This window comes from Sus scrofa, chromosome 2 (genome assembly GCF_000003025.6).
Source record: "Sus scrofa isolate TJ Tabasco breed Duroc chromosome 2, Sscrofa11.1, whole genome shotgun sequence".
In the NCBI taxonomy this organism is placed as follows: domain Eukaryota; kingdom Metazoa; phylum Chordata; class Mammalia; order Artiodactyla; family Suidae; genus Sus; species Sus scrofa.
In genome coordinates, this window is record NC_010444.4 from 89,820,912 (window position 1) to 89,838,407 (window position 17,496).

Genomic DNA, 17,496 nt, shown 5'->3' on the forward strand with positions numbered 1-17,496 from the left:
CTGCCCTGGCCCCTCCAGGAGGGGCCAGCCTCCGGGATTCCTGCTGCCTCCTTAGGTTCTCCATGGCCTCACTCTAACACAAGGGTAGACAAACCCCAAGTCCCTTCTTCAGTTTCCCTGTAGCACAGTTACAACAGAATGGCATTTTTCAAAAGTAGCTTTAAACCCCAAGGAACAGCAGAAACACATCTCGGTCATTTCAGAAGATGCAGTGCCACAAAATATGCCCCGTTGCCAAATCAGATGGGCCATCCACATGATCTAGAGGCCTCAGTCTCCTGGTTCAGAACTAAGCCCTCCTCTTCCTCAAGGAGACACTTCTGGTTCTGGCTTAGGGGATACCCCATTTCCTGGGAAATGACAGCCATCAGCCTGTCCTGGCTCAGGTCTCTGACCTCCTCCACTTAGAGATTGTTGAAGGACTCCCCTTCCTGTGTCCTCTTGATTTCTGACATCCGTGTAATATATTTGAATATATGGTATCCATATGCATGTTCTCATTGTGTACACATGCTAAGAAAAAGGTCAGGCTCTGGGCATTGATTTTGATCCATACATTTGATTTTGATTTTTGTACTCTATACTACAATATAGAATAGTATATTGTAATTAGAGGCGTATTTGGGACTTAGACAATCTAGGTTTGTAAGAAGCTCTGCCATTTCCTACCTGTGTGATGGGCTGTTTGCTGTCTGTGTTCTCAGTTTTCTTTTCCTATCAAATAGAATGATCACATTTACCTCGGAGTGGTGTTGTGAGGATTAAAGGAAATAAAAGTTTAAAAATCCATAGCTAGAGCCTGGCACATAGTGAACATTACATGAATGGGAACAATTTTATTCACAACTTATTTTATTTTATTTTTTATCCTTTTTAGGGCCACACCCATGGCATATGGAGGTTTCCAGGCTAGGGGTCCCATCGGAGCTGTAGCCGCCGGCCTGTGCCACAGCCACAGCAACACAGTATCCACGCTACGTCTGCGACCTACACCACAGCTCATGGCAACCCACTGAGTGAGATTAGGGATCAAACCCGCGTCCTCATGGATGCTAGTCGCATTCATTAACTGCTGAGCCACAACGGAAACTCCAACTCAGTTTATATCTCTAATACTTTTTAATGAAAGGAATAATAATAATAATAATAAATAAACCAACAGCACTTGGAAATGTGGAGACTGCATCTCTGTAAAATACTTTTCAGGATAGTACCCCCCACTCACTGCCCACCCTGCCATTGCGTGGGGTTGGCACTGGTGGGGTTGACAGTCTCCATGGTGATGAAGGATTTCCATCTGGGCTCAGCCAGTGGTTTGCAACGTTAGCTGTCCACGAGAATCACCCAAAAAGACTGATGTCCAGGCTGCACCCCATAACGAGTCAGAATCTCTGAGAGATGGGAACTGGGCACTAGAATTTTTTTTTAAAGCTCTCAGGTTATTATAGCAGGGAGCCAAGGCTGAGAACCACTGCCTGAGGGACTTTAGCCACTATTAGTGAGTTGAAACTTGGCCACCTGGCACTTGGCATTGTCTCTGATCTCATCAGTTTCTCCTTGCTGCTTTGTCCTTTTTGGCCTGCAGGACCACTTTCTGTTTGATAAGCCAGTATCCCCTTTACTAACTTGTGCTGGGATGGCCCGTGACTGGCCAGATGCCAGGGGAATCTGGTATGGACACAGCGTTTTCACATTTGCAGTGTGTGCAGATGTTCTCCTTCAGATCATCGCTTGTCCTAACCTGAAGTTGCTGTGTTCTGCGCTTGACAGCATGCCCAGCTTGAGCTAAATGGAGAAGAGAGACTACTTAGAAATTGGTGTGTGTGTGGTATAAATAGAGTGATGTTTCCAAGATGTGCAGGAATATTTGCTGTTTTGCATGAATTATGCATGAGAAAAAAGACTATTTTTAAGAAAAGTTAGCTTCATACTATTCGAACTCACAGAGGATCTGTTTCATGACATTAAAACAAAAGAGCAGAACATGAAAAATAAATACTGAGAATGTAAGCAAAACCCTATGAGGAAGAGTGACTATTGAGTGTACACATATTTTGTCTTGACCCTGAGTCCTCAAGCTACTTTGATCCCTGTACCTCGATAGTTTATTGTGACACTACCCAGAAGAGCCCAGATCAAAATGTTTGGGAGCAGCTGCTCAGTGAGGGCAGATAGGCAGGATCTATACAGCAAACATGTGAAATCTTCTGCAGCCCAAAGGTGTTGGGATGCAGGTAAAATCATATATATATATATATATATATTTTTTTTTTTTTTTGTCTTTTTGCTATTTCTTGGGCCACTCCCGCGGCATATGGAGGTTCCCAGGCTAGGGGTCAAATCGGAGCTGTAGCCGCCAGCCTACGCCGGAGCCACAGCAATGCCAGATCTGAGCCGCATCTGCAACCTACACCACAGCTCACGGCAATGCCAGATCCTTAACCCACTGAGCGAGGCCAGGGACCGAACCCACAACCTCATGGTTCCTAATTGGATTCATTAACCACTGCGCCACAATGGGAACTCCTAAAATCATATTTTTAAGGGCTGCAAGATTTTGTTCCAATCTATTAGGAGACAAAACACTCTTGTTAGCTTCAAAGCCAAATGTTATCATGGTTGAATTATCATCCTAGTCTAAGGAACAAGGGAGATTATGTTCTCTTTGGGCAAAAACATGACATCCTTGGTCTTACTCTTCATTCTGTCAAGATAACATTATTTTGCAGTACTTGTTCCAGCACAATTAAGAGATTAGGGCCATGTAAGGAAATGAGGAGGCAATCAAGCTACAGAGGTAATGGGAATTTTCATGTGTTGAAACCAACGTAATTAACACTCGGCACCATATTTCTCTCTTCATTAGGCACAATTATGACAAGACATTTCTCATCTGGATTAATGAGGAAGACCACACCAGGGTAATCTCTATGGAGAAAGGAGGCAATATGAAAAGAGTATTTGAGCGATTCTGTCGAGGACTCAAGGAGGTAAGATGTCATCAGAGATTTCTGAATATTCGCTAAGATAAAATATCCTTTATTCTTTATTCTTGCAGGAAGACACTACAGTGACTTCCAAGATGGGCTAATTTTTTCTGGGGATCGTGGTACCCTTTTGGGATGGGAATTCCAGGGTAGTACTTCAAAAAATAGATGACTTTCTTTTGTTATTAGCAAGCTCCTCTGCTTTCCTCCCCAGTGCAAAATGGTGGAGACTTCTGTGGATCATTAGTTATTTTCTGATTTCTTTAACAGAGCTCTTGGCTGTTCTAAGCAGAGACAATATAGCATACTCCTGTGTTCATAAGAACCTGCCCACAGCCATACTTGCTGAGAATTCCTATATTCTCCTACTATGCTCAGGTGGAAAACAATAACAGCTGGCATTTATTGAGTTTATTGTGGGCTAGGTACTGTGATCAATGTTTTACATTGTTCTTCTAATTTAATTGGACCATTTTAATATTCTGATAGGAGAGGTTTAATTTTCTGTTAAACAAGTATTATAGGGTGAAAGGATGGAATTTTGCCATTTGCAGCAACATGGAGGACTTGGAGCGCATTATGCTAAGTGAAATGTCAGAGAAAGACAAATTCTGTGTGATGTCACTTAGCTGGGGAATCCAAAAATTGCAACAAACTAGTGAGTAAAACAACAAAGAAGCAGAGTCACAGACAAAAAGAACAAACTAGGGGTTACCATGGGAGGGGAAGGGGCAGCAAAGGGGTTGGGGAGGTGAAAGGGTTATCATGGGATTGTATGAAATTGTGCATGTGAAGCTTTTGACAATTGTTACGTGCTCTAGATTTTGAAGAATCTTTCTTTCAATAAAAAAGAAATTTAAAAACATTCATAAAAAAAGAACTGAAAGACAGCTTTCCTTTTTCCTTTCTACCGAAAGAGAAGTCCTGTAAATTTACCTAAACTTCATTCATGGCAAACATATAGCACACAGGTCTCTCCCTGGTGTTTGGGATGTGCTGAGTGACTGGGTAGCTGAGAACTTTGCCGTTTGTTCCCTGTTGTAGGTAGAACGTCTAATCCAAGAACGAGGCTGGGAGTTCATGTGGAATGAGCGCCTCGGGTACATTCTGACCTGTCCCTCGAACCTCGGCACGGGATTACGAGCTGGGGTCCATGTCAGGATCCCAAAACTCAGCAAGGTAATGTCATGTGGCTGGTGGCCCTGTTGGGTTCCACCAGGATCAGTTCAGATGGGACTGCTCTGCAGTGGGAGAAATGTCACAGCCCATTCCTTGACCCTTACTCTCTGCACGGATAATAGAAAGTGAGAAGAAAGGGTTGTTTGCTTCAAAAACACTTGTACCTTAGGGTGAGAGGTGAATGGGGCTTTAAGAAAGGGATGTGGCTTCAAGAACAAGAAGTTCAAGTTTTTCACCTTCCAGGTTGGGATAGATAGGCGGGCTGCCCTGCCCTGCCCTGCTCCCTGGCTTGCCTTCCATCTCCTCTCTCTCTCCTAGGACAGAGGTTCTCAGACTTGAGCCTGCAGCAAAGTCACCTGGAGGCTTGTGCAAACACTGATTGCTGGCCCCACCTGCAGAATTTGCATTTCTAACAAGTTTCCAGGTGCTGCTGCTGCTGCTGGCCAGGGAGCTACACTTGGAGGACTATGGTCTCAGGGCACTGTCCCCTTTGTATGGTCACAGTCAGGTCTCATGTTCTAGCTTGTGGAAGGAAAGAGAGCATGCAGGTATGTCCATAGAAAGATTTGAGTTCTATGGGGGTTTTCTGGTGGCTCAGCAGGTTAAGCCACTGCTGTGGCTCTAGTTACTGCTGTGGCGTAGGTTTGATCCCTGACTCAGGAACCTCCCTCCATATGTCATGGGCACGGCAAAAAAAAAAGAAAAAAGATTTAAGGTCTAGGCCTGGCAGTGGCACACGCCACTTCTGCTTGTTCATCGAAAGAACCTACCAGTTGTTAACTTCCTCAGTTCATCTGTGGAATAGGAGAGGGATTCCAGTGGGCAGCTAATAGTTTCTGTCACAGCACACCAAATGAATCAAATTCTTTAAAACAATTTTAGAAAATGTGCTTATCGCATAATAATATCTGTTATTCAAAACTCCAATACTAAGAAAATTCTTTGAAGTTATTTAATGTCACAATTTTAATCAGATCAGTAACAACGTTTATATAGATGAATCAAAACTCACCAAAGCTGGCATCCACATGCCAAAAAAAGGGTGTAGAAGTTAGTGACAGGGGTTCTCTTGTGGATCAGAGGGTTAAGATCCTGACTAGTATCCTTAAGAATGTAGGTTCGATCTCTGGCCTCACTCAGTGGGTTAAGGATCTGGCATTGCAGCAAGCTGCGGCATAGGTTGTAGATGCAGCTCGGATCTGGCATTGCTGTGGCCATGGTATAGGCTGGCAACTGCAACTCTGATTTGACCTCTAGCCTGGGAACTTCCATATGCCATGAATGTGGCCCTAAAAAGACCAAAAAAAAAAAAAAAGAAAGAAGAAGAAGAAAAAGAAGAAGGGGTTAATAATGGCTCTGTTCCCTTCTAACTGTGTTCAGTCTACTTTTAGGCAAGTTAATTCCTCTGAGCCTTAGTTTCCTCATCTGTGAAGAAGGCGTAAAAGCCATACCTTCTTCATGGGGTTGTTGTAAGGCTTAAGTGTTCCACCATAGGGCCCTGGTACATGCTTAATAAATATCAACTGTTGGGAGTTCCCATCATGGTGCAGGGGAAACAAATCTGACCAGGAACCTTGAGGTTGTGGATTTGATCCCTGGCCTCGCTCAGTCGGTTAAGGATCTGGCATTGTCATGAGCTGTGGTGTAGGTCTCAGGTGCAGCTCGGATCCCGTGTTGCTGTGGCTGAGGCAAAGGCTGGCAGCTGTAACTCCCATTCGACCTCTAGCCTGGGAACCTCCGTATACCGTGGGTGCAACCCTGAAAAGCAAGAAAATAAATAAATATCAACTGTTGTTACTTATCCTTATATGTCTGAGTGTGCCAATAATGCATCAGTATTACATCTTATGACACTAAATCCTATCCTTTGTCCCAGGATCCGCGATTTTCTAAGATCCTGGAGAACCTAAGACTCCAGAAGCGTGGTACAGGTGGTGTGGACACTGCAGCAGTGGCAGACGTGTATGATATTTCCAACATAGACCGAATTGGTCGATCAGAGGTAATGGCTCTCTCACTCTCTGAACATGAACCAACAAAAGCAGCCTAAGACAAAAAGAAGTAACCTCAACAGCCTTTCCTTGCACACAAAATTCAAGACCTCCTCTTTGCCCATTAAGTCCTGAGTCATGTTAGCATTTCTTCATTCTGCAGTACTAGTCTTCCTCAGGAAATCACCACCTGAAGGTGAGCATGGTATAAGCTGGGGATGTACAGGCAAGTGAAGAAATTCACCGTGGGACTGTTGTCCCTTGCCTGCCCCTGAGAGCTCTTCCAGGATCCGTCAGCAGCAGGAGCTCTGTCATGCTGAAGGATGGCAGTCTTTTATCACCGTGAAGTCAGAGAGCGTGTGTGCTATCTTTCCCTTTCCAAGGCTGGTAAAGTAACGGAGTTTCTCTTGATTCAGAATTTCCTTTGGTGAAGGTCACATACTGTCATCTTCACTTGGGTATTTTTATTTTATTTTATTTTTTTAAGATGAATTTTATTTTTTCCATTATAGGCTTGTTTTCTTTAATTTTTAAAGTGATTTTTATTTTTTCCATTATGGTTGATTTACAGTGTTCTGTCAATTTCTACTGCACAGCAAAGTGACCCAGTCATACACACATGTACATATTCTTTTTCTCACATTATCTTCCATCATGCTCCATCATAAGTGGCTGGATATAGTTCCCTGTGCTATACAGCAGGATCTCATTGCTTATCCACTCCAAAGGAACAGTTTGCATCTGTAACCCCAGATTCCCAGTCCACCCCACTCCTTCCACACCCCCTTGGCAACCACAAATCTGTTCTCCAAGTCCATGAGTTTCTTTTCTGTGGAAAGGTTTACTTGTGCCATATATTAGACTCCAGATATATGTGATATCCTATGGTATTTGTCTTTCTCTTTCTGACTTACTTCACTCAGTAGGAGAGTATTTAGTTCCATCCACGTTGCTGCAAAAGGCATTATACTCGGGCATTTTTAGATACTTGATATTTGTAAAATGTTATGTGTAGAGCTACAGATGGCAATTCAGGTGTGTACTAGGTGTGCGTGTGTAAGATTGTGCTCATCTCAGTAAGTCATGCCAACTTATCTGGATGAGATCCCATTGAATGTATTGGGCTCATCATTAGTTTAAAGGCCTCTTATACAACTCTTATTAACTCAGTGGGTGGTTATTAAATCTGAATTATTGGTGCCTGCTCTTCTTCCTTGCCATCTTTTGCATATTTAATTGCAGGTTGGTACCCCTCCCGGTGAACTGAGGAAAGGAAAGGCAAAAACACTCAAAACAGTTAAATTGGCCTAAGTGCTACTAGCTCTGATAAAGTACTTGAGGAAGAAGCAGCTCTATCTACCATACCTCCTGGCATTTGTTGGGAAAATGTGTGGTGAAGTGAATAAGGAAAATATGGGGCATAGCCCTGTCAGCTTCTAATATTAACTAGATTTTTATTACTGGAAAGCAAGGTAGTTACCACTTTTAGAAAACTATAGCAGGTGATCATTATAAAAGGTAGAAACGTTTTTAAAAGTATTAAAAATAAAACCACTTTTTTAGCCTAACAACCCTGAGATAACCATCGTCAACATTATTCTAAACTGCCTTCCATTCATAGAATTACTCAAAAAATGTTTTTCACAAAATTTAGTGTTATAGCATATATTTGACATAACACAGATTTTCCCAATATATTATAACATGGGCATTTTCCTACAATATTAAATATTCTTTGGAACACAGTATTTAATGACAGCATACTAAAAGTAGTTCTTTGTCTATTTAATATATCTGGTTATTTGATATTTTGTTTGCTCCTCTCTATGCATAACTCTAATTACAACTCTGATTATTTAGTTAGGATATATTTCTAGGAAAGGGATTCCTGAATTAAAGATGAGGGGTCCCTTACTTATGACCATGTTTCCTACCAGAAGGTTTATCCCAAGAGAGATCCACTGGCAGTGAATGAGAGACCCATCTCACTACACACTCATTCATACTGGAAGAAGGGCAGTCAGATGAGTAGAAAATACTTGTTTCTTTTCTCAGTGATGACTGTCTTTCTGACTCAACCCTCTCTTAGGGCCTCAGTTTCCTTATGCAAGAAAAGAACCGGGGAGGGTACTAGACTCCATCATGCCTGAAGTATGTTTAGCTCTGACACTTAATGATCTCTTCCATTATTGCTGTCCGTTCTGGAGTTATACCATGTATTTTTGGGCCATCTGGAATGAACTAGTAATGACTTACTATCTTAGTTTGGGTCCCTTTAGGAGCAGTGTGAGAAATTTGGGAGGCAATTCCCAGGGAAAAATTCATAGGTAGATGGGTACTCTAGTTTAAGAAACACCAATTATTTGTAAGTAAAATAATTTTAAAGGGGAACTCTTTAAAGTATATCTTAATATAATTCACCCACGTTCTTTAAGTAGCCAACTTGCCTCGTACAGTGCAAAACAGGGTTTAATTGCCAAACATTTGTTTAAAGAATTTTCAGAAAGCCATTCACTGTGTGAATGATAATATCTGAACTATAGCACATTTAGTACTCAGGTAGCTTAGTGGCGGGTCAGAATTCAGTTCTGGATCAAAGAACATCACAAGGGTGTCACTGTGAAGTTTTGGTTTTAAACAAACCGTTATTTTATAGCAGAGACTGTTGTGGAAAAAATGTCTGAGATACACACTAATGGGTTTTGTATTTTAAAAAAATTTCCCACACACAGAGTGGTAACCCATCTTAGGAAAGATTGAGAGAAACCCTGTATCAGATATCATCATATTTCTGATGATAACTATCTCTCCCCACAAAACTTCAGGGAAATAATGAGAAGAAATCATTATCAAGTCCGTCTAACATGGCGAGTTCTCATTTGTCCCAGTATTGTTCCTATTTATGAAAGCCTTGTATGTGTCTTCGGTGCAAATTAATCTTTCATCTTTTTCACTGTCAAAGGTTGAGCTTGTTCAGATAGTCATCGATGGAGTCAATTACCTGGTGGATTGTGAAAAGAAGCTGGAGAGAGGTCAAGATATTAAGGTGCCGCCACCTCTGCCCCAGTTTAGCAGGAAGTGAACTTTCCCTCCCCCAGTTTGAAATAATCTGTCTGCTGGATGACAGACATAAAGCAATTTCTACTCTGAGAGTTTTTATAGACTTGGAAAAATGTAAAATTGTAGGTCCTGTCTATCTTTACAATAAAACTCTCCTTAATATCTTTGGTTTGTTTCTTTGATTTTTTTTTTTTTTAATGCTACAAAGAAGGGCAAACATTCAATTACAAGTAGCAGGTGGTAAAAATATTTTAAGATGGCAATAAAGCTAATATTTGTAAGACCCCTTAGGCACCAATTTAGAAACCCTCCAACTATCTAGATGCTATTGTAATCAACTCTTTAACAAATCCCTACAGATACCATTGAAAAGAAAAATGAGAAACTAATGTAATCAGTAGAGCAAGAGGAAACTCATCTCTTGAATGTGTGGAACTAAAGATTATGCAGAAGAGGACAAATGAAGGCTTTTCAGGGCTTGCCGTAGCAGGAGAGTCAGCCACCACCACCACTTCCAGGAATCTGGCAGAAATTTGAAGGCAAGCATAGGAAAGCTTTCTGGCAAAAGAAGGCGTATGCTCAGGTGTGCTCTGAGTGGGCTGTAGGCGGAAATTGGAGGCAGGCCGACTAGCAGCAGGGTATCCTTTGTAAGTGGTTTGGGAAGCATATTTGGCTTTCTTAGGTTGGTCGTGAATTGGAAGCTAGGGCGCAAAAGAGGGAAACTGGAAGTCACTGAGCAAGCCCAGCCTCTGGGCCAACTGCTTCAGAGACTATGGTTTGGCTTCTTGAACTGGTTGATGCAGAGGTTAGCGTCAAGAGTTTCATTGTCATTTATGGTCTGACTGTTGTCCTTTTGTATATTCAGTCTCTCAAAAGCAATCCAAAATTTGATGTCTCAAATACCGAAAATGTATTTAGTATAATTTTGAAAGCCGAATTCTTTCCTCAGCACACAGATGCTTACCTCGAATCTTGTTATTCTCTTCCTTCCATCCTGTGATGTCTATAATCTGAAGGGACATGATAGAAAAGGTGGGAGAAGCTAATTCTCTAACTCTAAAACTGCCCCACACAATGAGAAAAATACTGTTATCTTGAATAACAGGAATGTGAACAAGTTCTGCATTTTGTGAATAAATGAGCACTGTAGATGCTACAATGAAGATAGATCACTGCTATAATAGAAACCTAGTCTTCCCTTCTGCTATATTGAGAAAAATAATGTATAAAAAGAATACATTTGTGCTGGTGCTAATAGCACTACACCAATTTTTGAGTGACAAACTGATACGTGGTTGAAATTTAGAAGAGGAAACTACACCCACAGAATTCAGGACATTGTGCTAAACACCCTGAATGGGATGGGGTGGAGGGCTGTTCTGCCAACAAATGCCTGTTGACAAAAGAGGGATCAGAACCTTGGGCAGTAACTGGCTTTCTGGGGACAAGGGATGGAGGGTTGAGAGGACGTTGTGGTCAAGCATGTTGACTCTACAGCCCTTTGTTCGAGTACAAGTCCCAGCTCTCCCACCATATGATGTTAAGTGCTTGACTCTGAGTTCCTCAGGTTCCTCTGTATAAATGAGAATAGTGATAATTCCTTCTTCATAGGGTTGTTGAGAGGCTAAAAGTAATGTTTGTAAAGTCCACTTAGAAGTGCTCAACACATTGTAAGTATTACGTAAGGATTCCTTTGTTAAATAATAAAAAAGAATCACTTTTATAATATGATAATAATCCATCTCTGAATATTCCTTAAAACCATCCTTTAGGGCAGACTAACAGGACTGATGATGCCTCTTCTGAAAGGTCTGATGAGATAAGTGGTAAGTGAAGGCAAGTTTGTACATTTAAAGAAACCGACACATAAATGAAGAGATTAGAGAGAAGCACATGCTGACAAATATTGCCAAATATGTGAATGCTATAATCCTGTTTGCAGAACTTGTAGGTTCTTTTTCTATGAGAAACAAACACATTGACAATGCTACAGTGAAAATAAAAGATCTGTGGTGTAAAAGATAAGTCAATTGAAAGATAAAAAGACTTCACTGTTAGATTTCTAACTGAATGCCCTTTTAGCCAAAGCAGTCATAGTGTATAAATGGTTTCTGTTTATTAAGGTCTCCTCCAATCAATATTTGTTGAGCAGGGATGGGAACAGAGTATGGTTAGCGTTATGGTACTTTTAAAGTTTGCTGTATTTCTTGTTTCTGGGGCAGAGTGCAGCTAGAGCAGGCTTTGCTGGCCAGGAAACCATTCTAGCTCTCTTCCTTGGTCCTTCTCTTTGACTTTTGCACTGCCGCAGTATGTCTGCTTATGCAGAACTGGCTGTTCTGCAGGCCAAAGATCATGTAAGAGCATGTTAGGAAAGCAGCCAGAAGAAATTGTTTTGAGGTTAAAAGATTTGCCTTAAATTGAAGCTCAGCCACTAACTGGCTGTATGACCAAGGGCAAATTATTTAACTCTATAATTAAGTCTTGGTTTCATTTGTAAAATGGAGACAATTTGCCTTACAAAGTTTTTATGATGATTAAATAATATAAGGCAATAACTTACATTTTTTTTCTTTCACTGTAATTTATAGGAAAAAATATATTTTGTATTAGAACCCAGCACCCAGGTAAGCAATTGAGTGTCTTTATGTATGTATGTAAAACCCAATAAATGTTTGAAGTAATAATAGTTACCTATGTGAGATGCACTCTGATATTTTTCTATTCTATATTAACTCATTCTCTCATATTTAAAAAATGTTGATTGGGGTCACCTAAATTGATTTTACAGCACATGAATGGGATGAAACATTTTGGAAGACATAGATCTAATTAGCTGGCTCAATAAACATTAAATCCTCTCCTTTCCCCTTTCTTTTGTTTCCAAATATTTTGTTCTATTGTCTTCTGATTTCCATGATTACCCCTTTCACAAGGACGGTTCCTCTTCTCACCTTCTGGTTCCCAGGCATAAGAAGTCGCTTACTCCTTTTTCAATGTCAAAAATATTTCATAACAACTTTTTTACATTCAAAGTTGATCAAGCCTAATTGTTTTAATGTGAAAGGATCCAGAGTTGCTGTTAATTTTAGTGAAGGAAAACTTTGGTACAGATTATGGAATATTTACTGCATTTAGTCCATTAATCGAGGTAGTGATTCTTTACATTAGAAGTATTTATTCTCTTTCTCATATGTGTAGGGAACCATACAAGGCTTTAAAATTTTATAGGGGACTAGTACATATATGAAGGAGCCTCAAAACCATCAAAAAAGAGAGAAAGTAAATAAAACTGCCTAGGATTAAACTAGAAAAATCTACACGTGTGGGGATTAGCCATCTGGAAGACTAAATCTGGAAGACCTGGGATGTACAACTAAGAACTGCAAGACTAGAATCAGATGATTCAGAAAAGGAAGCCAAATTAACTACGTTTTCTCCTTTCTGTAAGAAACCTAGGCAAAGAGAAGGCAAATGGTTATCATGGAACCTAAAAAATGGGCTAGAGAGATCACATTTGGTACAAGGGGCCTTCTTCATCCTATCAGCTGCTGCTGAGGTCCAAATCCTCTTTAGTTAGTTCCTAGGATGGGGGTGGGGTTAGATTATCTGAATTTCTTGCTTTGGATCCATATATTCAATGAGTCACTTATCTTAGTGCCTTGAAAATAAATCCATGCTGGAGGTCAAGGATGAAAGAGGTGCACCATAAATAATTGTGTTTTCAACTTGTAAGCAAAACCTGTATTTGACAATGAGTAAATCTGGTTTGAGAGATACAATTATGGAATTCTAAAAAGAAGGTTTAAGAAATTTTTCAAAAAATTAGTTTTATGAAACAGGGTTACAGAGGAAATGCAAAACGATATTCTTTTACTTTTTAACATATACATCAGGCTCCCTACTTTTCAAAAAATGCATTTGACTCATATAGGCTCTTACCTGTATTCAATGTGAAGATTTGGGGAAGAAATGCAGTATTTTGGTGTCTCTACAAAATCCTTTTTTGTCGTTTGTACAAAACTCAGTTGTTAGTATACAAGCAGCTCCGTAAATAGGGATCTTTTTAAAATAGTGTAGGTGAGGTAAAAAAGGAAGATGCTGGGCTCCTGGAATGCAGAAGCTGTGCTGTTGCAGACACGGGCAAATAGGCATAGAGTAGATGTAAATAGAGACACGTACTTGGTGATCACTCTGCAGACATGGACTGAATTACTTGGAACTCATCAGTTCTGATGAGGCACTAACTGCATTCAGGTGCACTTCAATCAGAACTAGATTATACCATTAAAATTAATGAAGCACTAGAAGACTTTAATGAGTAGAAGAGGCTTGGTTTTCAAGTCTTTATGCATTTTATTCACATAACAACAATTTGGTCGACAGTGAAATCACATCTCTCTCTGTAGACAGGTAAAAAGTTTTGGTTATTAAAGGTTTTAAGTAACATGTTCTATTCAACACACTCCTGGCATATCTTCGACATTCATTTAAGTGGCCTATTGGTTTAGCTTAATTAAAACGGAGGTTGATTTTTTTGTCTTTTTCTATCCTGTTTTTTTTAAATAGAAATTAAATAATCATTCTCTCTCTGATTCCAGATTTTCTCCTTATACTGCTGAGATGTCATTTCCCCCTCTTTTTAGATACTAGCACTTTTATATGCCAATGGGGCACCTGTTTTTTATCTTTTCTAGGAATGTATTCATCATGAGTGGGAGGTGGGGTGGGGAGTCCATCCATCTTCAAATAGGACTTTACTGTGAGATTCAGCAGAATATGAAATTAGGAAAGAATTTGCCAAGAATCAATGCTTATTTTAATACAAGCCTGGCAAATAATAAAATGAAATATTAGGCAATCACAGGAAGGTGACATGACCATGAGTTCAGGAAAGGGAACAAACATTTTAAATCCTGGATATAGTTTTGACAAACTTAATGTTAGTTAAGCTAGTTCTGCATCTTAGTTTTCCCCAGCTGTAAATGAGTATTACTGTTCATGAGCGTTAAGTATATCATGAGTATGACCAGTCATAACTATTTAGGAAGATTTAAAGCATAAGATGCTTACTAATAGTGGCTATAATTATTTTGAAAAGGTTTTGTGCTCCACACATCACACTTCCTAAATTCAAATTGATGAGTGATTTTGTAATAAGAAAGAGAAGTTATACATGGGTAACAATCTGCTTCTTAAACTTAAGAACTGCTTCTTAAATAATAAAGTACATGTAAACAAGAGAATCAAGATGACCTTTTTGATTAAAAGGTCAAATATGAATTTTTCTATTTTTTTAATAGACTGGCTTTTAAAAAAAGTTTTGGCCAAGCCTGCAGCATGTGGAAATCCCTAGGCCAGATAACAAACCTGTGCCACAGTAGCGAGCAGAACCACAGCAGTGACAACACTGGATCCCCAACCTGCTGAATGGCCAGGTGATATATCTACTCTTTAACAAGGTATTGGTAGACAGTAGATACTAAAAAATGCTTTTTCTTGACCTACCCTATTTTATAGAAATCCATTTTTAATTACAGACCTCCCACTGTCCCCCTGGAAGGAACAGTCTAAGACCCATACATACCAGGCAGCTTTCCTCAGACAAAGAAGGAGGGAAGGAAGTACACATGTCAGAGAGGAGAGCTTGCAAATCATATCACTTGTAATTTAGGTTTAAGTATTCATTTGAAGCTCTTAACACTCTAACCTTTAAAAAGCATGATTAAGAACTCAAACTTGAGAGCCACACCAGAAGGGGGTGAGATGAGCGTCAGAAGGCCCCATCATTCTTGTGATTGATTAATGTTTCCAGTGCTATTCTTTTTTTACGTTCAAAGAGTAAGAAAAAGATTCAAGTTTTTTTTTTTTTTCGTTTTTTTTTTTTTTTTTTTCAGGAGGGAACACAAACTTCATGTTATTTCTATTCCTTATTGCTTAGCAACCTCAAGCAACTTCCTATAATGGGTTTCTTCTGTTGAGAGTTCAGATACTGCTTGTAACTTTGTTATTGAGTGAGAAAACCAACAGTCAAATGAAAAACTAAAAATATAGGGCCATCTGTCTGTCCACGTCAGGGAAAAAAACTGTGTTACTAGCAGTGTGTCCTATGGCAGTTATTTAACTTCTCTGACTCTTCATTTATTAACCTGTAAAACAAGACTTTTAAAGGTATGTATTTCTATGAATCTATATATAATTGGAAATTCTTATGCGCTGTTGCAAAACTTGCGTGGATTAAAAAACACTATAATAATGATTTTAAAGAACATGTTCATTAAAGAAAATTTGTAAAGTAATAGTTAAAGAAGAAAAAAGGAACTCATAATTCTATTACCCAGGAGCCTTATTGTAAGGGCTCTAAAGCAGCTAAAAAAAAAAAAAAAAAAAGTCACTGACAGGGAGTTCCTGTCACTGGTTTGGATTTCATTTTTATTTACAACAGCAGGATCACTAATTCTTTTCCTCTCTCTTCTGCTCTATTTCTGTATATATTCTAATGAAGTTCAAGGCTCCAGAGGGTTCTGGCACTGCTTTAGGTACATTTTTCTACACACAGCCCTCTTCTGTGATCTATGTTATGGGACGATCTACTGATGATCTGAAAAACTATGTATAATTCTTCATTGCTTAAGCTCTAAAGGATAACATGCAAACATTTTGATTTAGTATTTACAAAACCCTTTATTTTGGTAACATCTGGTCCCAGCTGTCCTTTTTAGATGCAGTAGTCTCCATTCCAAATTACAGCTAAACAGGTTTGGGAGTTCCTGTCGTGGTGCAGCTGGAACAAATCTGACTAGGAACCATGAGGTTGTGGGTTCGATCCCTGGCCTCGCTCAGTGGGTTAAGGATCCAGCGTTGCCGTAAGCTGTGGTGTAGGTCGCAGATGAGGCTCAGATCTGGCATTGCTGCGGCTCTGGCATAGGCCGGTGGCTACAGCTCCGATTAGACCCCTAGCTTGGGAACCTCCACATGTCATGGGTGTGGCCCTAAAAGGACAAAAGACAAAAAACAAAAAACAGGTGTTTGAAGCTGCTCATGCTGAGGTCCATCAGCCCTTCATAACTAAAACTCTAGCTTCCCACTCGACATTTACCCTCTGGATCATATGTTTTGAAAGTAACACTTTTACAGTATTTTAATGATATCTGAATGAAAAACTTTTAATAAAAAGATAATTCCTTGAACTGTAAAAGTGAATACATTCTAAAAAAAAAAAAATAGTCTTACATGAGCAAGACTGAGTAAAGTTTACTTTAAAGTGGGTTCAAGTAGGAGTTCCCATCGTGGCTCGGTGGTTAACGAATCCGACTAGGAACCATGAGGTTGTGGGTTTGATCCCTGGCTTTGCTTAGTGGGTTAAGTATCCAGAGTTGCTGTGATGTAGGTTGCAGAAACGGCTCGGATCCCATGTTGCTGTGACTGTGGTGTAGGCCTGTGGCTACAGCTACAATTAGACCCCTAGCCTGGGAACCTCCATATGCCGTGGGTGTGGCCCTAAAAAGACAAAAAAAAAAAAAAAAAAAAAAGTGGGCTCAAGTCCACAATCTTATGCAGTATTTTAACACAGTGGTGTGCATATGGTGGGCTGAGATCTTGGTTCAAATCCTGACTCTATCTTACTGGATATATGGCCTTGGATGAGTTACTTCAGCTCTCTGAGCTTGTTTCTTCATTGTAAAGTGGAGAAAATAATAGTTCTTACTTCCCAGGGTACTGGGGAGGTTAATTAGGTAATGAATGTAAAGCATTCAACAGACAGTGCTAGGTACCTACCAAATGTTCAGTGGAAGTGGGCTATCCTTAGTACTAATAATGTCTTCTGAATCCCAAAAGATTTCCATGGCTGATATACTCAATTTCTAATTTTTAGCTGATGCACATCTCCACAAACAAACTGAGATCATGTTCCTTCACTTCCAGGGATGAACAACCATCTACAGATTAAAATTCAGCACAATGCCAAAGACAAGTTTTAGTTGAATGCACCATCTAGTGGTATACATTATGTGCAAGAATCTGGAATCTGCAAAAGAAACCTCTATGAAATGTCAGGTTCTTGGCTGGCACTTAGAATGCTAAGTGGCTGGTTAAGAATATTATGGTATGAGGAACACTATCATATATCTTTTAGGAAACTTTCTCTCTTCAAGACCTGGAGGATTCAAAAAAATCTTTTAAAACTTTCCCCACCATAAGACCTAGGATATCTGTGATATTTACCATACCAAATTCCAGTATTCCTACAGTATTGACTTTAATCTTTACTCTTAAAATAG

General features: G+C 39.7%; 1 protein-coding gene across 2 annotated transcripts in view; it reads left to right on the plus strand.

The window, feature by feature from the left end:
* The window catches only part of CKMT2 (creatine kinase, mitochondrial 2), a 33,824-nt gene extending 24,442 nt beyond the window's left edge, over positions 1–9,382 (plus strand). The window contains exons 6-10 of one of the 2 annotated variants that reach the window (XM_021082288.1): positions 1,586–1,671; positions 2,867–2,990; positions 4,032–4,166; positions 6,043–6,168; positions 9,120–9,382. In XM_021082288.1, the coding sequence (XP_020937947.1) occupies positions 1,586–1,671; positions 2,867–2,990; positions 4,032–4,166; positions 6,043–6,168; positions 9,120–9,239 (591 nt within the window). In that variant the 3' untranslated portion in view covers positions 9,240–9,382. 2 annotated transcript variants of the gene reach the window in all.